The 24,973-nt window shown below is 45.2% G+C and overlaps 3 protein-coding genes across 4 annotated transcripts in view; 1 reads left to right on the top strand and 2 right to left on the bottom strand.

Moving 5' to 3' along the window:
- arhgap35a (Rho GTPase activating protein 35a) overlaps positions 1-8,418 on the bottom strand; it is a 32,452-nt gene extending 24,034 nt beyond the window's left edge. Inside the window, exon 1 of one of the 2 annotated variants that reach the window (XM_062472600.1) lies at positions 7,736-8,410. The gene's annotated coding sequence lies outside the window, so the exon portion shown is untranslated. Of the gene's footprint in view, positions 1-7,735 lie in introns of both variants that reach the window. The other variant, XM_062472601.1, reaches the window with a different exon arrangement.
- A 3,047-nt stretch (positions 8,419-11,465) lies between these two features.
- On the top strand, positions 11,466-15,599 carry ap2s1 (adaptor related protein complex 2 subunit sigma 1). Its single transcript, XM_062473100.1, has 5 exons — positions 11,466-11,633; positions 12,367-12,516; positions 12,806-12,919; positions 13,166-13,225; positions 13,966-15,599. The coding sequence occupies exons 1-5, from the start codon at positions 11,631-11,633 to the stop codon at positions 14,065-14,067; spliced, it is 429 nt and encodes a 142-aa protein (XP_062329084.1). The 5' UTR covers positions 11,466-11,630; the 3' UTR covers positions 14,068-15,599.
- Positions 15,600-16,640: 1,041 nt separating this feature from the next.
- On the bottom strand, positions 16,641-24,760 carry rab4b (RAB4B, member RAS oncogene family). The gene is made up of 8 exons (XM_062472606.1): positions 24,580-24,760; positions 21,756-21,836; positions 21,305-21,419; positions 21,134-21,196; positions 20,158-20,312; positions 19,187-19,282; positions 18,893-19,031; positions 16,641-18,655 (listed from the first exon to the last, which is right to left on the bottom strand). Exons 1-7 carry the CDS (start codon positions 24,593-24,595, stop codon positions 18,916-18,918), a joined length of 642 nt encoding a protein of 213 aa, XP_062328590.1. The 5' UTR covers positions 24,596-24,760; the 3' UTR covers positions 16,641-18,655; positions 18,893-18,915.
- Between the last annotated feature and the right edge of the window lie 213 nt (positions 24,761-24,973).

Consider the following 24,973-nt stretch of genomic DNA (forward strand, 5'->3'; position numbering starts at 1 on the left):
CTCTCACTCACACACACACACACACACACACACACACGCACACACACACTTTTGGGTACTTGGCACTGCAGTCAAAACCACAGAGATCCTGTGTCTCTTTAGCACTGACATGTGAAAAAATAAACAAACTTGGTACAACAGTGAACAATTCCATCCCTCCGCCTTCCTCTCCGTTTCTTCCTGCCCCCCCAAACCCTCCGACCCCCCCCCCATTTGACTCCCTACGGAACTGCATCCAACCCCCAAGGACCCATGACATTGCCCGTCCGTGTCTCCTGTGAACTCTAACCCAGAGAGAGAGGAGAGAGAGAGAGACAGAGACAGACAGACAGACAGAGACAGACAGAGAGACTCAACGTTCTATATCAGTGTGCTAAGCCCAGGTTCCAGGAAACCAGTCTGCTATGGCAACATGGACTTTATCCCTCTCTCTTTCTTACCATTTCTTTATTTCGTTTTCTGCCTGTATCACTCCCTCCATCCATCCATCCTTTCCCGAAACACAGAGTGTAAGAACAACAGGCCGGCTCATTTCTACCTGAAAGGCAGCATTCCAAACAACTACAACCATGTTCTGCTCTCCTCAAACGCCTGTGACTAATCCAAGCCATAGCGTGTGTTTGTGTGTGTGTGTGTGTGTGTGTGTGTATGTTCACGTGTGTTGTAGCATGACGAGAAGCCTCTCTGATGGATCTCTCTTTGTGAAAACAAGCAGAAGGAATGTTGACATTCCTCAACCATGTTTTTCTGCCTTGGCAGCCAACACGGCCGACATCAACGGTCAACAGCGAATCAGCATAGGCTGTCACACAGGTTGCTAAGATACTTTCTAGGTTACTGATACATGCAATCCAGTAATACCTACTTCCTGTCAAAGCCATATCACTAAAACAAGGGCTTGAAAACAGACACAAAATGTAGGATAGTCAGGGACAACACACTGCACAGGATGTCACCTTTGACCTGTGACATCACAGTTGGCAACCTCTGTGACTCTGCTGCATCCTGGGATAGCAAAGATGTACCTAGAATACACTGCTGCCGTGCAGATTTGGACCAATCTGCTGACAGCTTCCCTTGACAACGTGATTGTCTGAAGTACATCCCATAACAGTCACATCCACAGGACTGCACTAAGTACGAAAGGTTCACAGGTCGATGATTACCGAGAGAAAGAGAGAGAGAGAGAGAGAGAGAGAGAGAGAGAGAGAGAGAGAGGAGGGAGACAGAGAGAGGGAGAGAGAGAGAGAGAGGAGGGAGACAGACAGACAGAGAGGGAGAGAGAGACAGACAGGATGACAGAGAGAGAGGCGTGTAGCGTAGCAGTACTTGAGTCCTGTCCTCATCCGTCTTCCCGGCGGCATCTGCGCAGTTTTATGGCAGTATTCCCAGGCTGCAGCGTTGCCTGGCGATAGCCTGGCTGTCATTAGCTAAGTGGTGCTGGATGACTGGGGGTCGAGCAATCGATAACAGAGGAGAGGAGACGACTGAGCCACATGAGACTAGAGACCCGTTCTGGTGGCCAGTGACAGCTACGGCCATGAAGGTCCAAATTGTCATCTACACAGGATATGATGTCACACAGAACAGGTATGACAGTGGAATTCATGAGAGGATAGAAAGAGGGTGTGTGCGTGTGCGTGTGTGTGTGTGTAAGAGAGAAGGAACCTGGATGTGTCCAGTGTCCAATCTGTCTCTGGGGATAAAAAATAACTAGGTAATTATTTGCAAATGCTGAAGTGCCTCAGGCATGCTCCGAGATAGGAAAGAATAATTATAAAAGTATTTCCACAATGTCCTCTGAGACTGTGCTGGCATCTGGAAAAGGTGTGTGGACATGCGTGCGTAAGAAGAGAACTTTTCACAACTTGTCATCTGCCTGTGGACCTCTTGCCATCCTCCCTCCCCTCCCTCCACTGTTTAACACGTTGTAATTAAACCTGACAACAATAATTATAGTATGGTGGAAATGCAGTCCAACTCTTCCCCCCTCCCCACCCCCCACCCCTCTCCCACAGGTGCAGACAGAGGCAGGTGTAATGACCTCATCAGCTTGCACTCAGACAGCCAGTAGTGAAGTCTCATTCTAAACAGAGCCCAGAGATAAACACAACCCTGTCCCAGAGGAGTCTATGAGGATGCTACCAGACACAAGCCGCTGAACCAGATCTGACGAGCAGGTACAGACAACTTTGTTAGCATACATTAAAACACTGGAAGCTCTTCCTGAACACTGTAAATACTGGTGTAACTAGGGCAGCCTACCAGGCTCCTCCCCCTCCACTCCCCACCCTTGATCTGATAGGCCGGGAGAGATGTAAACAAGCCTAACAAGGATGGGTTGTGTCAGGGCATGCTCCGTGGCCTGCTTATCTCTTCTAGGACACGTGGTAGAGCTGCTGCTGTCTGGAATGGAATGCAGCCCAGGCCAAGACAACCAGCAACAACACACGCGCACACACACATAAATCCCTAATCAAAGTCCTTTTGACACATGCATGGGAGTGCACACACTCACTCTCTTTCACTCACATAGATGCAGCAAACACCACCTCGGAGAGACAGACAGACATAGAAACAGGACGGTTTATTCAAAACAGGCTCTTCCCCTTCCACCTTCCACCCCCTGCCGCACCCCAGCCCTCTCCCTTCTCATCCCCGCTTCACTCCTCCTCTTTCCCTCTTCTCTACCTCACTCTCTCTCTCTTCTAACCCCCTCTCTCTCCCTCAACGTGTGTCCAGGTGGACATTCTTAAAGAAATAGGAAAGCCTTGAGGACGTTTCTGTAGCTAGAGACACTCTATTTTAGTCTGTGTGTTAGCGAGTGTGTGTGTGTGTGTCTCATGGCTTGCAACTTTTTAATCTCCAGTCTCCTGTCTTTCCGGCTCAAGTGTGAGAACCCTTAGGTAAAAGTGCTGAGTCACCCCCCAGTCAGTCAGTCACTACAGCTTCTCAACAACATCACCCTTTCACCTCTCTCTCTCTCTCTCTCTCTCTCTCTCTCTCCTCTGTCTCAAGCAGGCCAACATTCAGAATGTCAGCTCTTGTCAATCATCAACTCACCCTTGCAAAGCTCTCACATTATCCTCAATGAGCGCATCCACTGGATGACCGCTCTAAATATTCTGCCCAGTGAATCCACAAGGTCTAATTTGATTGGCCGTTACTCGTGACCTCATAGGAATATGATGAGTCACTGAATCTCACTGTGGCCAACAGCCAGGTAGTTGGCGACTGTTGGCCAATAGCCAGGTATCTGGGTTACTGTTGGCCAATAGCCGTGTAGCTGGGTTACAGTTCGTTTCTACCAATAGAAAATAACTGATATCCGTCATTGATTGGCTCCATCCCTTGGGGGTTGGTAGAGCAAAAGAGACCTGTCAGGCTCACTAGCTGAAAGGGGGTTCTGTCTCTTAATATATCTTTCCTTCTCCAGTTACTCTCATTCTTCTCTCCCTCTACCTATTATCTATCACTCTACCAAGCCCCCTCTCTCCCTCACTTGTTTTTGTCTTTCATTCCTCTTTCCATTCATCTATTATCCTACCTCCTTCTCATTCTCTCTCCTCCCTCCATCTTGAGTGAGTGTAGCTCTCCAGAGGTCAGGGGTCAGGGGTTAGGATTGCAGGGTGGCCAACATCCTGGAACTTCATCTCCATGGCCACCATTCATCCAATCAGCAAGACCCTCTTTTGTCCCCAGGGGGTATGGCGGGAAATTCAAAATTCCCTCATAAAGACCCCCCCCCCCTTCTTATCTTCGATGGATCCTTCTATTAGCAATACATTAATTTGTATTCTAGAACATACCATGTTGGACATCCAGGGAGATCTGGATTGACAGTTAACCACACCTAAATATAAAGGACTTCCCATTTCTGGTTTATCACATGAGTGTGTCTGTCCTACAAAGAGTTGTGAATGACAAGGAATCACTGAAGCAGCTAGAAGGCTGCTCTGGCATCAGTTCTTATTGAACTTAGAGGCCTTTGTTATCAAGACATATCGTCATCCACAACATCTGGGATGATAGAGAGAGGGAGGATGACGATGGAGAGAGAGGGAGAGAACACCCCGGTTCAACTTCTAATGGAAATACAGATACAGTATCCCAGAATGCACTTTTCCCTGCTTAATAATCGCGTAGAGGGACAACAGGAGCATTGAGAGGAGAGAGTTGCTGTCATCTGGCTCACTGTCCATCCAGAGGGGGAGGGAGAAAGAGAGAGAGATAGACAGAGGAGAAAGAGTGAGGGAGAGAGAACGAGAGACAGGCAGAGAAAGAGAGAAGCAGAGGAAACCAGACTGAATTTCAGAGAAGGATACTGGTGAAGATGAGGCATACGAAGATATAGTCTCCATTTGTCATCGTAATAAGATAGCAATAATCTATGTTATAATCAAGTTACCATGCTTCTTACTAACAAATAACACCCTGTATGCGACATAATGCACTACCAGGGTCCTGGTGTGTGGGGCCTTCGGTCCTTGTGGACTCACAGTGTTCCCTTTTCCCAGGGGACAAGTAGGGGTAATCGGGTAAACAGCCCAGTCAGCTGGCCTGGTAGCCTGGTGCTCTAGCAAATGGCACATATATTAGTGGGTGCAGAGTCTTCCTAGAGAGCTGTGTCTGGGCTGCAAAGGCCTCAATCTGACGGACAAGCAAGGTGCCGGCTGCTAATGCACCACCTGTAAGCAGAAACACAGCCTCGGATGTGTCCTCATCCTTCTTCTCAGCGCCAGGGTGTTTTGTGTGTGTGCACGAGTGTGTTTGTCAAGTGTGTCAAGACTGCATATGTGAGTGAGTGAGTGAGTGAGTGAGAGTTACCTGTTTGCAGTGTGTGCTACTTCCCTATAATTAAGTTGTCTGTTCTCTCCTATGACCCTGACTGACATGAAGCCAAATGTAGAGTGATCGATATATCGTCCACCGCACACACCATAAACTTCCTATGTCATGTCTGAACTTAACAAAAGAGGAAGCGAGAATCACAACAACTTCCCTCACATCCCGTCCCGACCCAACAATTCAGACACCTTCCTCATCGAGAAAACTCCTTGTCTTTCAACTCCCCATCTCCTCCTTTTGGGGGGAGGGAGACAGATGTATTGACCAATGACCATACATCTTTTGAAGAAAGAATGTATAACCCACCCCTTTGTGTAGAAGGTTTACTCTGTACAGTTGTCTGTTCGTTGCATGTCAAGTCTGTGTGGGGTGACCAGCAGTCTTCTGGAAGTATCCAGGACTCCCTTGGAGAAGAGACATGGGAGTTCTCTGGATGAACACAGGTCCAGCACATTCCAACATATGGAGGTCATAGAGGGGTTAGGACCAGTCAACCTCACAGCCCAAGTTAAGCCGGTCATATTAGCGATCTCTACAGGAACTGATATGAGGTCCACATTAACTATCAACATCCTGTCCTTCACCTTCAGAAGGGCAGGAGTGTCTCTGGGTCTGAGGATGTTTGGACAGCCTGGATGGGACAGCCTGGATGGGACAGCCTGGATGGGACAGGCATCTGGGTGTCTGAGGACCTAAATTACTGTACAAAAATGCAAAAGCTACCCTGAAAAGTTACCGGAGAAGCTCTGTCTGACTACTGGTCTGGAGAAAACTAACTAGTCCATCCCAACCCCCAGACGCCCAAGGCATAGAACAGACCAGATACTTCATGCATTCCTGAAACTAGCCTATCACAGAATAGGTTTAATCAGACTCCGGCTTATCAGAGAGAGCCTGGGAGGCTGGATAACCTTTCACTGGCCAGACCAACTATCTCTCTACAGGACTAGAGAGGAGCTTCAGAAATGATCGTTTTCAGGGCAGGGGGGTGTGGTGGGGGTATTCCAAGGACTGAAGACAGATTTCATATTGAAGCTAGTCTGCTTAGTCTTACTTATTTTTGATTGATTTGTTGATAGTTATTCTTTGATTACCCACTCAGACTTATGTGGGTGGCTGTAATCCTCTAGTTTTATGACAAGAACCACTACGGCTGAGTGGCCTTGTTGAGAAATTCCTCTTGTGATCAAATAGACTATTTATCTACCACAGTGAATTGTTCAAAGGTCAAACTAGCCTCTAGGCGTAAAGTGAAAGAGAGACCAAAAGAGAGACAGAGACCGAGAGAGAGATGGTAAGGAGTGAATTCCTAGTTTTATAAACTTTTGACTGAGTGACCTTAGCCGTGGAACGTGGACTCGTTTCAAGTCAATTACCCGTGGTCACCACATTCCTCCAAGCCACAGCGCTGTGTAACACATAGCCACCGGACTATTTATTAAAACGAGTGAAATCCCCTTAATAACAAACACGGCTGAAAAAACATCACACTAAACTAGGTCTGACAGTATATTTAACACCTGACTGATACAAGCATTCTTAAAACGTGAACATATATTTTCAAACTTAGCCTAGCCTACTGTTGCACGAGTCCAGTCAACCGACAAGAGAGAAGAGGGACGGGGACAATTATTGACAGGGCAGCGGAGTACAGGAACGCAAACAACCCATGGCCGTTTGTCAACAAGTCACAACACATTTACGTCGTTGGAACTCATACGATCAGTTCTCTATGGGCGAAATGAAGCCTATGAAAAATGTGAACTAGGAGGGGCCTTTATGCGGACTCCGCAATCTCACTCAGCAAAATCCATTCACCGGCGGGGCCAGGCACCACATACAACCCAACATTAGAATGGGGAAGTCTGTCAGTCCACGTTACGTAATTGCGTGATTTGATCTGATAAATCAATCTTGGTCAAATGATGACGCTATAACTTGCAACATTAGGCAATAGTAGCCTAATCCCAAAACACGGAAAATGAATTTACTACACACATTACTCTGACGCTAACAAGTTTTATTTTCTATTCGCTTTCACCTGTTTGTACAGGCTAGCCTAGGCTATATGAAAGTGCTTCAAAACTGAAGCAAGTCATGGGAGTGAATGTTGGGTAGCCTATATGAGATAGAGCATAGTGACAACGTACTGGAAACTATCCACTGACATAACGTTGCTGGTTACATATACGATCGCCCTTCCTAGTACGCAGTCAGAAGAAAGCCACTGCGCCCAGAGGCAGCCCCGCCATGGGCCGTGGCCTCCCCACACCCGCCCACCCGGTTCCTCCGGGGGGAGAATGACAGCAGCTGCCTTGTCTAATGCAACGCTACCCGGTGAGAGACGATTTGTACTGATTTTCACAAAGAATCTTGGCCCAACGCATATTAACACACGGCAAGTCGACACAGCGTCATCGCCCATGTCATGACTAGATACATGTAAAAGCTCCCTATAGTGTTCATCATTCACATGTGCTTGAAAATCATCAAGAAGATAATTGCCTACAGAAGTACACGCATGATCCCTAGACTTCCTGAGATTACCATCACACGTCTATTCCCTTTATTTAATCTAAAATATTTAGAGATTTCCCCTCTGACATTAATAGGGAAAATCTCCAAAACAAGAACAGCTTGAGAAGGCCTGACAAGCCCAGTCCACACCAGATCGTTCGCAGACCCGTTTTTCTGCACATTTTTTTCTTGCCTCAAAAGAGATTTACTTTTTATGACCCCACCGCTCCAAGCCAGTTAGTTTTTTTTATTTTTATCTGGGCTATAACATTTTAATGTAAAACAGAAATGTCGGCTGTAGACATTGTTGTGCGTAAGTTTTTTAGCGTTAAATTCAGTGTAAAATTCAGGGCAAATGACTGAAACATACCATAGCTTTCCTCTCTCCCGTTCACTCCTTTCTCTGTTATGGTCTCAGTGTTTCGCCGACTAGATTCTTCAACCGGCGCAAGGATTTTATCAATAAAAAGAAGGAAGAAAACGTGCAACAGTCACATACATGTCGATTCCCTTTAGGTCAACGCGTATAGTACTTATTGTGTCCTTTAAAATCAAGTCTTCATTTTCACTGGTGTGAAGTTTTCAGGACTGTAAGCATTCCTGTTCCTGGTCCTGACCTCGAGGAGACAAAAACAACCAAATTAGAACGACAAAGATTCTGTAGCCTAGACTACTAATTCAACCTCTCGTCCGCTATATTTTCTTGAAAGGGAAGAGGGGGCGTTGGATAGGCTTGTTTCGCTGTGTCTTCCCTTGGTTCACCACGTTGTTTAGTCCAATTATTATTTCCTTTGTTGTGTCCAAAACACAGCGCTGCCCTGACTGGATTCCAGTATCAGTCCGACATCGCGAGCGAGTGCTCTGAATCTCAAAGCAACTAGTAAATTGTTTCGTTTGACAGTATCAATTTACACGCTGCCCGAATATGTGACGGTGTATACTGTAAGTGTATTTTTTTCCCCAGCTTCCCAATAATGGCGGACCTCTCCCGAATCTTGCCTCTCCTCCTATTCAGAGAGAATAGTGAGCAAAAGAGAGAGCGAGAGCGAGAGGGAGAGCGAGCTGAACGGCAGTATAGTCTCGCCCAGTGGCGCAGGAACACAATTACAACAAACACGCACACAAACACAATTAAGATTTAATTGCTTCTTGGCTACTTGTTCATTGTATCGCGTTTTGTTATTTTATAATACACTTTTGTGAAAGCGCCAATACTCCATAACCAGTTGGAAACAGAATCCCTGTTTATTTTTGTATTCAAGTAGGCCTGCTATTATGATCTTATATTTTATAGAGCAAAACAAACCGTTTTCTGTTTTAACAGCAACTAATTTTCCTCTTGAAGTAGTTAAAATCATTGGCTGTTGATTTGTGTTAGCCTACTCACAAAAGACAGCATCATATGTATTGTTTGTGTGTGGGCAAGCGTGCGTGGTGTGGTCTGACATTCCTGCTTCCAATATCCACTATATCTCATTCTAACAGATAGGGAAATCAGGGAAGAGAATGAAACGACTCTCACTTCTCACCAACAAAAAATCAATGTTCTCAAAGGTTATTCTAGGCCCTAACTCCAGCCAGGCACTCCAGCACCTGGCTGTTGAGCTGTTGCTCCATGTATTAATCAAGTTCAATCAGGAAGTACTGGTGTTGACAACGAGGCCTTTGCAGGGTGTCACGTACCATGAAAGCACATAGCCATCATTGTAAAAAAAAAAAAAAAAACATTAAACTGTTGTCAGAAATGTCATAATTCTGACAGATATTTCCAATATGGAGACTGTGTGGGTCAACTAAAGTTGGTATGGTCAGAGAACTGTCTAAATGGTACTGGATAGTCGTGTAACAACTCAGATGTTTAGTGGCTTAGGGACGTTGTCATGCATGGAATCTCTAGATTGCTTATTATTTGTTTTCTCTCACTCAATCATTCACTCATTTGCTCTCTCTCCTCTCTCTCGCTCCCTCTCTCTCCTCTCTCTCTCCCTCTCTCTCTCTCTCTCTCTCTCTCTCTCTCTCTCTCTCTCTCTCTCTCTCTCTCTCTCTCTCTCTCTCTCTCTCTCTCTCTCACTCACTTCTCCCTTGACCTTCTCTGTCTACATGCCACATCAATCCGGCTGTGACTAAATGTTCCTATGTTCAGTTTTGTCCACCATCAAATCTTTTCAAAAGGCCACACAAAACAACATGGCAGCTAGCGGCGCTGTATAACCTAATCTCCTCATTTGGAACGGAAAACATTGTTCCATGAAAACATGCTTGAAAACTGTGAACATTACACATTCTAAATGCTGTTATACACTCCACCACTCTAGCTCCCCCCCCCCCCTCTCTCTCTCTCTCTCTCTCTCTCTCTCTCTCTCTCTCTCAATCTATCTATCTATGTCTCTCTGTCCTCAGCCAGAATGCAGCACCACTGGAACAGATAGTCTGGGTTCAAGGTACAGGGTGCCTTCGCTCTTCTTTCATGAGTCCACAGCAGGCTCCTGTCCAATCACATTAGTCTGTCGATTGTCAACAATATTTGCATGACCTCAATCACACAGAACAAGATAAGCAAGGGTCAGAGTTCAAGTTTCAATTTCCTTCGTTTCAGGTCCTTCAGGGCCTGTGGCATAGTGGGCGACCACAGGCTCCAGTAACCTAGAGACACTCTGGAGGCCTTGTATTCTAGCTTGTCATGGTCTCCAGACTCTGTACAGATATTCAGGCTAGTCATCAGCCAGTTTGGTTTATGCATTGTTTGTTTAGTGAGGAAGGACTATAAACTCTGTTGGACTTATGGAAACAGTGCAGCAAAGCAAACTACATTACAAAAGTGAAACAAGGGGGAGAGAGAAAGAGAGAGAGAGCAAGGAGAGCTGTTTTCTGCTCGGTTTCCTCCTATTTTCTCTTGCTCTCTCTATTCCACCTCAACTCTGTCTGCAGCTGAAATATTTCTGGGTCCCAGGGGCGAGTACATTCCTCCCACTCACTGTTGTGCAATCCCTGACAATCACTGCCCCCCCTTCCACCCCTGCCTCCCCCTCTTTCTGCCTCCCACCGTTGTTCCTCCCCCTTCTGCCTCTCCCCTCCTTGCATCCCCCCTGTACTCTTCATTCTCTACCCTACCTCCCCCCTCCCCTTCCCCTATCATCTTTTCCCCCTTCTCTACCCCCCTCCCCCAACCTAATTTCCCTCCCCTCCCCCTTTGTGCTTCCCCAAACAGTCGTCCAGCCTGGATCAGAGCAGAAAGAAGCTGTCTGGACAATGTTCTGAGGCAGATCTGCATTGTCCAACTTACTCAGAGATATAATGTGTGTTGTATGACGATGGGGTTTTGTTTCTGCTGATCATAGTTGTTTTATATAAGTTTTCCTGGCACTTCTGAAGAGAGAGCAGAGGCTGTTGCAATAAATAGCATACAGACTTGAAGAAGGATGGAGCCTACAGTAATCTACTGTTACCAGCAGCCAAATATGAGTATGGATAGATTTTTTTTAAAGAATAAAAATTAATGGGTGGGTTATAATCGATGTATAAACTTTATTTTTTATGTTTCTAACTTTTAACCGATATAATTGAAATTATATTTTTAGGCTTGAGAAAGGCGTTCATGTGATCGACCACAAATTCTAATACCAATTCTGGTTGTTGTAGTGAAATACAAGGAATGGTAATGTTTTGAAAGAAGATTCAAACTAAATGTCCCACAATCACTTGCGTCCTATCTTGGAGACCGTGTCATTGGTTGAGCAAATTCGCCTTTGAAATAAAAGTATAACTTGAAATGTGCCAGAAGTTGTGAATTAGGTTCGAATTGAAAGATTTCTTGATATTACAAAAAGTCACACCAGCGTTAAGATTGCATACTACTACAGTTTTATTTTTCTATTCAAAATGAGTAGGTAATTAGTATTACAAACAAGCTGTAAAATAGCCACCTGAGCATGTCCAAAATGTGGTAGATTGGAGTAAACTCTGGCAAAGATAACATTTAATATTGTTAATTATGTTATTGTAAATGTTTCCCCACTATATTGGGAATAGAAAGTTTATTACTCACGTTAGAATAAAACAAGTAGGCGAGTTGTTTCTGTCAGGACCTTTATTTTGAAAACGTGAATAACTCAACCTGAAATGAGAGCCTAGCTGCCAGGAAAGAACAGCGGACAAGCTGTCGATTAAATAGGCCTATTATTGCAAAATACATGTAAAGAAAACATAAAACGTGCCACACAAAGGGAATATATATAGCTGAAATCACCTGCTCTTTGGAAAACAAAATGGTATGTTTGCAGTTTTGTCAGTTATGTTAATTATTTTTGTCAAATTCCACTAGTTCACCTAGCATCCTGGTTAGCTAGCTAGCTGTTTCATGTTAGCCGCTACGCTAGCTGTCATCGTTCATTCATTGAAAAGAAAAGGTAATTGAGCAACTTGGAATACGATTTAATTCAAGAACATGTCAGTTATTTTGAGTGAATGAATGTCGTATGTGTAGCTCTTCATACATAGTTACGTGTCTTCTTGCTTCGGACACCAGGGTGCGGTAAGGCTGCTACAGTACTAATCAGGCTCAACAAACTTCAAATTCAGTACCAAAGAGATAGCTACTGTTGCAATCAAATACTTGTAAATTTGTTTTAGCTAACTAGATTACATAAGTTGTGATATTGCTATGTACAGGAAACAGATGATGGAATTGCATATCAAGAGGGAACTGAGGTACTGTTGGTAATCCGTTAGCTAACTGTACTAGTCAGCCATGTCCTATTTTGTAGAATGTGGAGACCCAGTGTTCTCAAGAGCATCTGTAACTCTCAGGTCTTCCTTAAAATGTCTGTCTCCACACCCCACTTCCTCCTCCCCCCCCCTTCCTCCTCCCCCCCTTCCTCCTCCTCCCCTTCCTCCCCCCACCCTTCCTTCTCCACCTCTTTCCTCCACCTTTCCACCCTCATCATTCTCCACATATGCCTGATATTCTCTTCATCCCTCTCCCATGTCCTTCTCCTACCCCAGATCCGCTTCATCCTGATCCAGAACCGAGCAGGGAAGACCCGGCTGGCGAAGTGGTACATGCAGTTTGATGACGACGAGAAGCAGAAGCTCATCGAGGAGGTCCACGCCGTGGTCACGGTCCGTGATGCCAAACACACCAACTTTGTGGAGGTTTGTACAAACTTTATATTCCACAATTGTGACTTTGTGATGAAAAACCCTGGGTTTTCAGTCTTGTTATATTGACAACTAGCACACACACATTATGGGATCACTGTGTGAAAGGTGAAAAGGTCCATGTCTCCGGCTGACATTTACAAACATGGCACTGTTATTGGCTTGCCTTTGGTTCTGCAGCTCTGATTCTGAGGGCACAGGTCTGGGTGTAGACTCTTCATCCTTTCACACGGATCAGATTTCATGTTGAGCAGACGTGTTTTGTGTTGCATCGTCTCCACAGTTCAGAAACTTCAAGATCATCTACAGGCGCTACGCAGGTCTGTACTTCTGCATCTGTGTGGACGTGACTGACAACAACCTGGCGTACCTGGAAGGCATTCACAACTTTGTTGAGGTAGGACATGCATGCATACACACACTAGCACGCACAAACACACACACACACACACACACACTAACACATACATGCAGTACACACACACAGAAACTAGAAGCTTAGACAACCAGAGGAGCTTGCCTAAGATGAAGATGAAGGGGGTGGAGCTCTGTGCTGGGGGTTCCAGGCTCAGTGGAGGGGTGTGTCAGGATGGGGACCTTCAGAAGGGCATTATAGGTGAAGATGTCTTCTACTGGGTTCCAGGTGCTGAACGAGTACTTCCACAACGTGTGCGAGCTGGACCTGGTGTTCAACTTCTACAAGGTAGGAATGGAAGCCTCCCTCTCTCCCTGGTGGAAAACAACCGTAAATCTAACATAGCACAACATCTCCAACAGCTATATTTAGAACAGGGAGGAGAAAAGCTGAGAGGTGAAATGAGGTATGTGAGGGAGGAGGAGGTGGCGAACATAATATATTTTCTTTCATTTAGTCAAAGTGGTGACACCATGGCAACTGGTACATGATGCATAATCACAACAATAAAGTAAATTACGTTCACCCACCTCAAATTGACGCACACACGCACGTGCACACACAAGCTTGCACACACGTACACCTATCTCACTGAAAAGAAGCTGAAGGTAATTAACTTTCTGATTGCTGTCCCTGTAACATCAAGTATGATAATTATCCTTTACATGCTCGTTAAGATCTCCCCCCCATCTCAACCTTAGACATGTCGCCCACGTTGCAAGTTAGCGCGCAAGGTGACAGATGGAGATTCTCAGAGGAAGGAGAAGAGAGGAAAAGTTCACTGACGAAAGAAAAATGAGTTTACCAAGCCAGGGAAAAGATGTTAGAAGTGCGTTCCTCTTTAGAACTGTTTTCTCCTAACCTATCTCACTCTTCTTTATCATTCTGTGCTATAACCCTCATAACGTGACATAACTTGTCCAAATATCAATGATCTGTTCTCTTTCTGCTCTCTCCACATCCAACTCTTTTCTTGTCTCTCTTTGGTCTCTTTCTCTGCTCTCTTGCCCTCCCCTCTCTCTCTCCAGGTGTACACAGTGGTGGATGAGATGTTCCTAGCAGGAGAGATCAGAGAGACCAGCCAGACAAAGGTCCTCAAGCAACTGCTGATGCTCCAGTCTCTAGAGTAGAGAACACCTCCGTTTTCCCTCCACCTTCACACCCTTCATCACCTTCTCCATCCATCACCTCCACTTCCTGTCCCTAAGCTCCCCCTCCCCTTCTGCTTCTCCAGCAGAGCTCTGGTTCAGCTCAGTCAGCCAGACAGTCCATCCGTCCTGGGCTGCCAGTTCTGCTGTTACTGGGTTAGTCTTCATTGGTGGAGACTGTGAAAACAGTGCACCAATCTGGCAACCATCCCCCCTTTTTTCTTCCTTAAGTGTCACTACTCGTGTAGCTAACAAGCACCATGAAAAAGAACTTTGTGTTTGTCTGGGATTACCACAGCTTTCACTGCAGTCTGCTGAGAACCTGTTGAAGACCTCCATCAGAGTAAAAGGGGTTGCTCTGACAAGTAGATCCTTGAGGAGGGCATTCTGGGTATTTGAGTCTTAGTGTATCACTCCCCTGTGAATATGAAACGTGGTTCAAATTTTGTTTGACATGATATTGATGTACAAGACTGTGTTGATTATGTATCTTATGTGGTTCTGTCCTATATCCAATATGATATAATACGTTAGGCACCCTTGATATGTATTACGTAGGACCAAGAAAATAAAGGGTCCCTGAAGTGCAATCTTTTCATTGAAGTCACTCATCTCAAGCATCAGATCTGTCTGATCCCGGTGACTGCATATGGTGCTTGTTAGCTACACCTAGATATAATTTCAATTCAAATACACACCCCAGTAATCTCAACATAGACTGAGTGATGGACAACACAAAACCAAATAGAAATCCCAGTCAATGGAAATATATAGCGATATATTTGAGGTAATAAGGCAGTACTGTGCGGTTTAGTTTTTGTATGGTGTATGGTATGTATACAGTGTATCTTATGTGTGTTTGAAACTTGAGTGCTGCCCATTCCAAACCTCTAAGCCCCACCCTCCTGCCCAATGTCCTGTGGTCAAGTACAAATGCATTCAGGCTGGAAATGATTCCATTTCAAACCCTCCCAGTTTCTCATACCAGTATGAGCTGAGGTGTCTTTACTGACCAGTGGCTTAATGAATGACCACTACTCTGGGAAGGGTTGTCATTCTTTTTACAACCCTAAAATGTGTCCTTTCTTATATTATTTCCTTGAGGCAACATCTGATCTAATGAGGTTGGATTGGTGTGTTTGCTTCCATGCACAGATTTGACCGATGCAGCCCTCATAAGATTAGTGATTTCTTAAAGGAAAGATTGATAGGATCCATTCTACAAAGACACTATAGTCTGCTTCCCACCCTCTCCATCATCCTTCAACCTCCGACATTCACCTTCACATTTTTCATGTGATTATATTGTCTGTATGTAATTTTTTTTATTCGGCTGTAGTAAGAGATGTACTGCTGTCCCCGCCCCTTGAGTCAGTTAGGTAATGAGGTGTTTAGGTGTTTCATTGTCCTGTTGGTCAACCGGCCATGCTCTTGTGTATTCCAGTCGATGTATATAAAAAAACTAACATGAAATACTAAAATTGTTTTAAAGACCTGAAGTTTGTTACACGTTTTGATGTTCTATGTCAATACTTTTTGTTGTTAAATCCACCTGACTTTATTTAACCCTTGTGTTATCTTCGGGTCATTCTGACCCATCAGTCATTGTGACCCACCGTCGTATTGCGACAGATTTACCGCATACAAAGACAAAGTGAAGCATTTTCTTTTAACCGTTGGGCTGTCTCAGACCCCCCACATTGCAAAGGTTAAAAGAAAATTATTTTAATTTGTTTTTGTATTGGGTAAAATTGGGTAAACACAACGATGGTTCGTTATGAACCTTTGGGTCATGTGACCCGAAGGCAGCACGAGGGTTAAATGGAAGGCAGTTTTCATAAGATTGTGTGGTCCCATAGGACCATCTGGTGGTGGTGAAGCAGCATAGCTCCCACCAGAAGCCCACTATTCCACTCACCAATGAGGTAATTCTCCCAGCCTACAGGACATAAATAAGATGATCAATATATCCACTTATGCTGCATTAACCCTCCCCTGCTGTTACTGCATTGACCCATGGACATTACATCTGACCATTACACCCTCAGAGCTGTACATAACAGATGTGGTCTGTGATATACTGCCCTGCCCCATCCAGCTGTCTGGACTCTGTATTGGGTTACTGGTTAAGGACTATGGAAGTAGAAAGACTACAGGAAGTAATGTAAGTCCATGGACAGTGGAAGCTAGATAAAATAGTTGGACTCATAATGGTCCTAGTAGAGAATAGACCTAATAAGACCTTTGTTACACTAATATTGGACCTACAGGAAGTGTGCTGTAGCATCACTTACTGATACTATACTTAACTGATTGAATAACTACTTACCCATTCTGCTCCCATTGATATAAACCAAGTACATTGGCTAAGAATGACAGTCTTGTTTCTGTCATTGGTGCACCATTGTTTTACTACAATGTGTGTATAAACTGGAAACGAGTAAAGAAACTTTGTTAAACAAGACTCAGGAGAGCAGTGAGTGATCACGACACGCAGAAAACGAATAGCAGCAGCAGCAGATGGGATTTAAACAAAACAAAATACTTAACAAAAAAACAGGGCAAGAAAGTTTAATCCATAATCCTTTCATATCAATGGGGAACACATTTTATTTACAGCACAGATTCACTCCAAATGTACAGTAGTTTTGAAGGCAGTTAAATCATACTGGTTACTAAGCAACAACTGAGTTTCTGAATAGGGGGAGGAGGGGTGGGGTTCAGACAAAAACAAGATCAATCTATCATCACAGCCACTCCAGTGCTTAGAAAGCTTCCCAGATAAGACAGAATCAATGCATGTACTGGGTATTGTTAAGAAACCTCTCAAGTGGAGATAAAATAGCTTTTCTGAATTGAAATAAACAAACAGCAACAATGTAAGCTTTTTGCTTTCAACATCAGCCATGATTACTGAGGACTTGTATTGCTGGCTGAGAGGAGACAGCCTCCGCGCGGCACATTTGAAGGCTTTAAGACTGAGTGGAACGATGAGTCAAGCAGGGTTCATGAACAGACAACAGAGGGGTGAGCTGTGGGAGTGATGTCATCACTAAGAGACAACCAGGCGCAGGATGAGGAGGAAATCTCAGTTGTTCTTTAGTAAGGAATGACCCCACCTTTGCTAATTAAAGTTACATAGATCATTTCAATCAATATAAATTTGTACAGTTGTATAGTAAAAGTATATAAACTCAACGCCTCAAATGAAAAGTGCACTTGCAGTTAAGGAACAGAGACGTAAAAGAATCGCGAAAAGAATTGACGTTTAAAAACAACAAAAAGCAAAAGTATAAAATGGTCTCTGATTGATGTCACAATTAAATGTGTCATGTTTAAATATCACTCATACCTTAACAAAGTACCTGGAGGAGCCAGGCAGCCAAGAACCTGGAGGTGCATTTGATTTACCTCTTGGCTGGAGCCTGATGCAACCGTTCCATTGGTCTGATTACTGGGAAAGTAAATCAAATGCACCTCAATTTGTGGTATATGATATGAGGTTGGTGTGAGTACAGGTTGTTCCATGCAGGAAACAGTGTACAGTACATCCACAAAGCCACGTATACTTTCTCTAATAAGGCTTTCTCCATAGTGCATTCAACAAACCTTGAAACATAGTCCTCAATTTGGACTCAACTACAAATACATCTTAAGGGACAATGTTTAGGAAGCTTGTCCTTTTAGACATTTGGGCCATTATGATAGGATAAACCTGGTCTCCTTCCTCCTACTAAGCCCACCTCCCACCTGCTCATAGACCAACCAGACCAGAGAGAATCACCAATGAAGAGATCATTGAATAAAGAGTCGTCAGTTCCCAACGGCCATTCAATTGGTTAAACCAATCGGCTTGTTTGTGTTTGGATCAGAAAGTGGCAAGACAGCCAACGAGGTGAGGGTCAATTCAGGTCTGGTTATCATCACAGTGGGGATGGGAGAAGTTAGACAGAGGTGCTCAGTGCAAATCAAAGGATTCAGTTACCATGGTGAAATCTAATTATTTAGTCGCCTTGGCGAAGTTAGTTAAATGGCTGGGTTGTCACCATATACAACTAGTATATTTGGTTGTCCCTGTGGTGTTTTCAAGGCAACATGCAGTTACAGTTGTTTATAAACAAAAAGAAATGTTGAAGAAAAAACAAATGACCCTCTATATCTGACATTCAGCTGGACATGAGAATGGTAAGGATGATGGTGTGTGTGTTGATAAAAACAAGGGCGAGGCTTAAAAACAGGACAGTGGCCCTACACATGACCCTTGACCCTGATCTCTCTCCCCCAGGCACAGTTCGCACTGTGGGGTTTCCCGGGCCATGTCACTGGGTCCAGATCAACCCTAAGATGTCCTCCTCAGACAGGTAGTGCTGTCTCACCAAAGCTCAGCGGTCGGAGGTAGTCTCCATGATGACTGGTCCAGGTGCTCCACCACAAGGAATAGGAGAAGAGGGGTAGGGGGGTGGGGAGGAGGAGGAGGAGTGGGCGGAAGGAGAGCCAGGAGAAGCAAGAGGGGTGAAGAGAAGAAGAAGGGGGGGAGGGGGGAGGCTTAAGCACCCAAACACACTCAAAACTGAAGAGATCGAATTAAGTGGGGGAAAAGGCAAAGAGGAAAAAGGAAAGAATTAGAAAGAAGACAGGAATGAAAACATTACAAACCCTGGCATCAGAATCAACCAATCAGAAACCTGGAGTATCGGTCAGCTCACACTAACAGAAGCTCTTTCCTCCACCTCATCAACAACATGGTTAGGGTTAAAGGACATGGTCTGGGCGCACTGCATGCTCATGTAAGCTACTTAGAACTGACCAGTAGGGGGCGCCGGGGGCATCCTAGCAGCTGCACTGAAGCTTGCTCTGTGGGGCCGAGCCTCTGGGCTGTCTGAGCTGCCTGAGAGAGGCATCTCCATACTGGATCCCTGAACCCATCCTCTCTGGGTCCAGCTCGCCTGGGGGAAGGGGGGGGGCGGGGGGTTAAGAGAGGCCGTCCCAACACACACACACGCAGCTGTTCATTCCATTGATGTACATGACACAAGGTTATACGCACTCACATGCTCATACACGCTTGCTTGCTTGGTCACACACACACACAAACACACACCTGACTCTATCTTGGTGAGGATGGTGCGGGCACACTTGAGGAAGCCCTCCTCTACGTTCTCTCCGGTCAGAGCGCTGGTCTCCAGGAACATCAGCTCTGGGGGAAACAGTCAGCCAGACACAGTCACTCACTTAGTCATTCAATCAGTCAGTCAGCCAATCAGCCAATCAATCAGTCAGCCAATCAATCAATTAGCCAGCCAGTCAATTGGTCAGCCCGTCACTCAGCCAGTCAGATACTCAGTAAGTTAGTCAGTCACTTAGTTAGACACACACAATGATACTGTCAGCCAGCCAACCAGTCAAAGATGTTCAGTCAGTCAGACTTTCCTGCAGTATGTCGTCATTCAGAAAGACAAAAACAGTCTTTCAGTCAGTCTGACAAGGTAAGAAAGGAGGGAAGAGAAGAGGAGAAAGAGAGGGAGGAGGAGGAGTGGGAAGAAGAAAGGGAAGTAGGAGAGGGGAGGTGGAGGGAGATGGGAGAGGAGAAAGAATAAGGGTGGAGAACGGAAAAGAGGAAGAGAGTAGTGGTGAAGAAGGAGAGGGGGAGAGGAGGAGAGGAGGAGAGGAGGAGGAGAGGGGGAGAGGGGGAGAGGAGGAGGAGAGGGGGAGAGGAGGAGAGGGGGAGAGGAGGAGAGGAGGAGAGGGGGAGAGGAGGAGAGGGGGAGAGGAGGAGAGGGGGAGAGGAGGAGAGGGGGAGAGGAGGAGATGAGGAGAGGGGGAGAGGAGGAGAGGGGGAGAGGAGGAGGAGAGGGGGAGAGGAGGAGAGGGGGAGAGGAGGAGAGGGGGAGAGGAGGAGAGGGGGAGAGGAGGAGAGGGGAAGAGGAGGAGGAGAGGGGAAGAGGAGGAGGAGAGGGGGAGAGGAGGAGATGAGGAGAGGGGGAGATGAGGAGAGGGGGAGAGGAGGAGAGGGGGAGAGGAGGAGAGGGGGAGAGGAGGAGAGGGGAAGAGGAGGAGAGGGGGATGGCGCACCGTTCTCCTGGGCGAAGCGGGAGGCCTCCAGGAAGGTGACCTCCCGTTCTGCCCCCAGGTCCTTCTTGTTGCCACACAGGATGATGGCGATGTTCGGGCTGGCCAGGGTACGGGCGTCTGCCAGCCAGTTGGTCAGGGCATTGTAGGTCTCCCTGCTACAGGACACACAGGTGTCACCCACAAACAAACACAAACACACACCCACTGTACACAAACACCTCCTCCTCCCCTCCTCATACCACAACACTGCTGAATGTTTCTTTATGCCTCTCTCTTTACTCCCTTGTTCTCTCTCCACCCTCCTCCCCCCATCTCTGTTCTCTTGCCCTCCACTCATTTATTCTCCTGTCTCTCAGCTGGCAGGCTCTCCCTCTCCTCCTTCCCCCCTCTCAGCTGCCAGGCTCTCTCTCCTATACTCTCTCTCTCCCTCCTCCTCTCTCCCTCCCTTCTGTCAGTTGACAGGGTGTAATGGACTGTATCTTTCCAACCCTCTGCCTCCTGCCAGGAGACGCCTTTATATTACAGCACTGTCACTCTTTATCACTCTCTCTCTCACACACTCTGCTGACAAAACAATGGAGGGAGTGATTCAACAACTGTATCATTTCTCCCTGTTCTCAGGGACCATGAGATGTTCTAAGCTGCATAATGTGTGTGTCTGTGTGTGTGTGTAGTAACCAGGGCCAGTAAGATGCAATTCAAGTGTTTTATGACTTGGGCATAAGTTTCTTTATACATGAATGGGACATGTCCCTCCCACTTTTTGAAAATGGCAAATCTGTTCCACACACTGTTTATTAAGAAAAAATATTCAATTGCCGCATCCTAGGTTTAAAAAAAGATGTCCCTCCCACATCTGAAAACCAACCTACGCTCCTGAACTGCTCTATCCAGGTTTCTCCTCCTGATCCTGTCTGTGTGAGAGGGCAGCGAGCATTACGAGGAACTTGATCCTTGCCTGTCATTGGTCCCTTACCTTGTGATGTCATAGACAAGAAGGGCTCCTGCTGCCCCTCGGTAGTAGCTGCGTGTCACAGACCTGGAGACAGAGAGCACCGTCAGCCAATCACGACAAAGAACTACCTTACTTAACCAATGGTAACGCAGACCAGAAGTCATGTGACCGCAAGCGAGTCAATGGGAGTACCTGAAGCGCTCTTGTCCGGCAGTGTCCCAGATCTGCAGTTTGACCGTTTTGCCCCCGACATTGACCACCCTGGAACCAAACTCTACCCCGATGGTGTGGTTGGAGTCCTGCTTAACTGGAGGAAGGATGGAGGAAGAGAGAGGGACAAACAGGGAGAGAAAGGGGGAAATAGAGGGAGGGAGAGGAGGAGATTGGGGAAAGGAGAGAGGAAAGATGATAAGGGAGGGAGACGGTGGAGGGAAAAGGATAGAGAGCAAATGGGGAGAGAAACAAGGGGGAGAGACAGAAGTAGGTGAAGAGGGGGAAGAGAGAGAATAGGAGAGAGAAAGCGGGAGGGAAAATGAAGAGAGGTTGAGGGAGGCAGGAGGGGGGAGGAGATGAATAGCAGAGGAGAATGTCAACATGGCGGTTTGGAGGAATGCCTGATAAAACTGTCAGCAGCTCTACTTACACTTGTTCTCTATGAACTGGTGCAGGAGGCAGGACTTCCCTGTCCCAGCACTACCAATCACCAGGAACTTAAACAGGAAGTCTGAAAGGATCAGGGGTGAAGAAACACACACAACACAGGTGTCATGGGAGAAACATACTGGTCTTTACAACTGCATCATACCATAGGATGTTTAGGGCTTTAGGTTGTTTACAGTACCAACACAGTCCCACACAGCTGGCAGCACACACACAACTTGGCCTAGTTACACTAGCTGGCTAATGGCTACAGACAGTGTGTAAAGGCTACAAATAATTAGCTTGCTGACGTGTTCACATTAACCTGTCACAGCCTGGAGAACTTTGAAAGAGTGTGCGTGTGCTGGGCTGTAGAGAGTAGTAGATCCTAGAAGTAATTTGCATTATGTGTCTAGTCTCTTCCATGAGTCAGCCTGCTAGCGAACAAACACAACGTGGCATTGATGAAGTGTGTGTGGGTGGGTGGGGGTCAGTGTTTGGCTGATTCTGTATTATATATAAAGACAATTAAAATGGACATGCTAGAGCCAAATGCATTATTCTATACAAATTACCCTCGAGGAGCAATCAGCAGTGTCTCTGCCTGTGTGTCTGTGTTTACTTGGGCAACATTCTATTCTAATCCCACTTAGTACTGCTAGTTTATGTACCCTTAGTATAGATAGTCCACATATTTAAATTTTAGGTATATGTTTATTGTATGCACCTTCCTGCCAAAGCAAATTCCTTGTCTGTGCAAACTTTCATGGCGAATAAATCCCATTCTGATTCTGATTATCTTGAGGCCTGAGTCCATGAAATTAGGAAACAAACCTATAGTCTACAGTTTAATTAGGAGAATAACCTTAGAAACCTAGTCTACATTTTAGTTAGAAGAAGAGCCTTTAAATCTAGTAGGGGTGGGAATCTTTTGGTACCTCACAATTCGAATCTATTCTTAATCTAATCGATTCACGATTTTTGATCAAATTTCGATTCAATATATGCTTACATTTGATTCCAGTTTGCTGTTCAGTGTTACTTGTTTCTATTTGACTGTGATAGGCAGTTAAGTGTGTGCATCAAAACCTTGAACCTTTTTTGCAGTTTAGTAAACTTATTGTTATAAAATAATAATAATAATAATAATAAATATATATATATTTTACAAAAAAAAAAGTAAGACATTTGTGAATCGATATGAATCGCTAGAAGACCGAATCGCGATTCAAATGCAAATACATTTTCCCCCCACCCCTAAAATCTAGTGTACAGTCTGGTTAGAAGAAGAGCCTTTGAAGAAGGGGGCCTACAAGCCACAGCGGTGAGGATTGGGATAAGGCAGAGGGCTGATACTATAAGTCCTAGCTTTGGAATAAACACCCTCATTAGGGTGACAGACTGCCTGTATTTCTATGCCTGCCTACCTTACTGCCTGTCTGTCTGTCTGTCTGTCTGTCTGTCTGTGTGTGTCTGACTACCTGCTTGCCTACCTTAATGCCTGTGTGCCGGTCTTTCTGCCTGCCTGCCTGCCTGCCTGCCTGTCTATCTACCTGCCCTTCAGTCTACCTGCTCTCCAGATAAACACCTCACAGTTAGCACTGGAGCAGAGCCATTATCATTATCAGCCATTGTGTGGGTGGATGTGTGTGTGAGTGTCTCAGTACAGGGCAGATAGAGAGACGGAGAGATAGGAAGAGAAAGTGCATGAAAGAGGAAGAGGGGTAGGAGGTAGAGAGAACTCCCAGAGGTCCACACAGGGAGGTAGACAGGATGATGAGGGGACAGGAGGACGAGATCAAAGAGAGACTATTACAGCAGCCATTAGAACTGTAAGCTCCACTACTGGCACTGACAAGGTATAGCATTACACATGGACACAGGAGGAGAAAAAGAGAGGGAGAGAGAGGTGCAACAGGAGAGGATAGTATTATGGGTTTCCCAGCCCTATAGCCATGTGTGGCGTTTTAAAAACACCTTATTAGTTTGTGTCAAATGTTATAAATATTGACCAAGCACACAGCACACTCATTACCTAATGAGAACCAGGTATGTTTACAAAGGATTGGTGTACTACTTATTGTAATGCTTACTGTCATGTTGGCAAAATGGGAAGCTTTCAAACATTTGAATTGTGTTCTTTATAAAGACACTGAAGAAATACAACCTTCATATTTAGGATACTGAAGGGGATCTCCAGTATCCCTGTAACCAGTTTAGTGTTTGATACTAATGTCACACAATAACACGTATTGACACCTGGACCAGGAAGGTGTTTTTTTCTGACAGTTGGAAAACTTAATTTAATAAGAATAGCAGTCAGCGATTCTGTCTATTGTCAATAATAATTATTAATTATAGTTACAAAAATAATGTAACATTATCATCATCTATACTTTTACATCTTACTTGCATGTTGTTCTCTCACCACATCCGACGACATAGCCTATGTAGTTGACTAACGTGAAAGTTGTTGCATGATAATATTGAAAGTTCCTCCTGTTAGTAGCCTACTATATCCGCAAACATATGCTATGTCAACATATGCTATGCCAACTTTGCGTTGGCAACATTTCAGAATTCACTCCCAATTTTACAATTTTAGGAAACAAAAGTCAGCACAAGACTATACTTTACAGTGTGGCAAAACAACTTGATTTTGATGAAACATTCAAGAAATAGTTCATCCCCATCACCATCATGCTATAGTCTAGCTACCCGCTAACATCCTTCCTGACCGGGCGTGATGTTGGCTTATTTGAGACGCAGCTTTAAAGACTAGCTAGCTAGCTAGCTGAGTTAGCTAACGTCAGAATGCTAACACCTACCATATGTTTCAGACATGGCGGCCCTCTTTGGAGTGCCCTGTTTTAGATGGCTGACTTCTTGTCGTTCTTAGGTGGGTTGACTGTTCCTTTTTTATTCTCTAAAGATATCTTGCCTAGTAAACCCCGACTGATGTCTTCGACACACCGTTTCCCTGTCCTCAACGCAGCCTACACAGAGCAAACGTGATGACGTTCGCCTGCGGTTACGTTGTAGTTGCAGCAACTGTCCACACGATGGCAGGCAAAGACTGGGCCAAAGTACAGCGTATCACAGGAGATTACTCGGAAAGGATAGGATAGATCATATTGACGTTTTGCCTTGACACCTGACGCAAATACATTTTCTAGGTTATTTTCTCTTTTTTATAGTATTTAATGTAGATGTTTGACAATG

This window comes from Osmerus eperlanus, chromosome 11 (genome assembly GCF_963692335.1).
Source record: "Osmerus eperlanus chromosome 11, fOsmEpe2.1, whole genome shotgun sequence".
In the NCBI taxonomy this organism is placed as follows: Eukaryota; Metazoa; Chordata; class Actinopteri; order Osmeriformes; family Osmeridae; genus Osmerus; species Osmerus eperlanus.

Excerpts from the sequence above, each read along its gene's own strand:
- ap2s1 (XM_062473100.1), top strand. Across the intron at positions 12,920-13,165 it reads GCATTCACAACTTTGTTGAG|GTGCTGAACGAGTACTTCCA; the intron begins GTAGGACATGCA and ends ACTGGGTTCCAG. Across the intron at positions 13,226-13,965 it reads TGGTGTTCAACTTCTACAAG|GTGTACACAGTGGTGGATGA; the intron begins GTAGGAATGGAA and ends CTCTCTCTCCAG.
- rab4b (XM_062472606.1), bottom strand. Across the intron at positions 21,197-21,304 it reads GCCGGACAAGAGCGCTTCAG|GTCTGTGACACGCAGCTACT; the intron begins GTACTCCCATTG and ends CTCTGTCTCCAG. Across the intron at positions 20,313-21,133 it reads CTTGTCTATGACATCACAAG|CAGGGAGACCTACAATGCCC; the intron begins GTAAGGGACCAA and ends TGTGTCCTGTAG.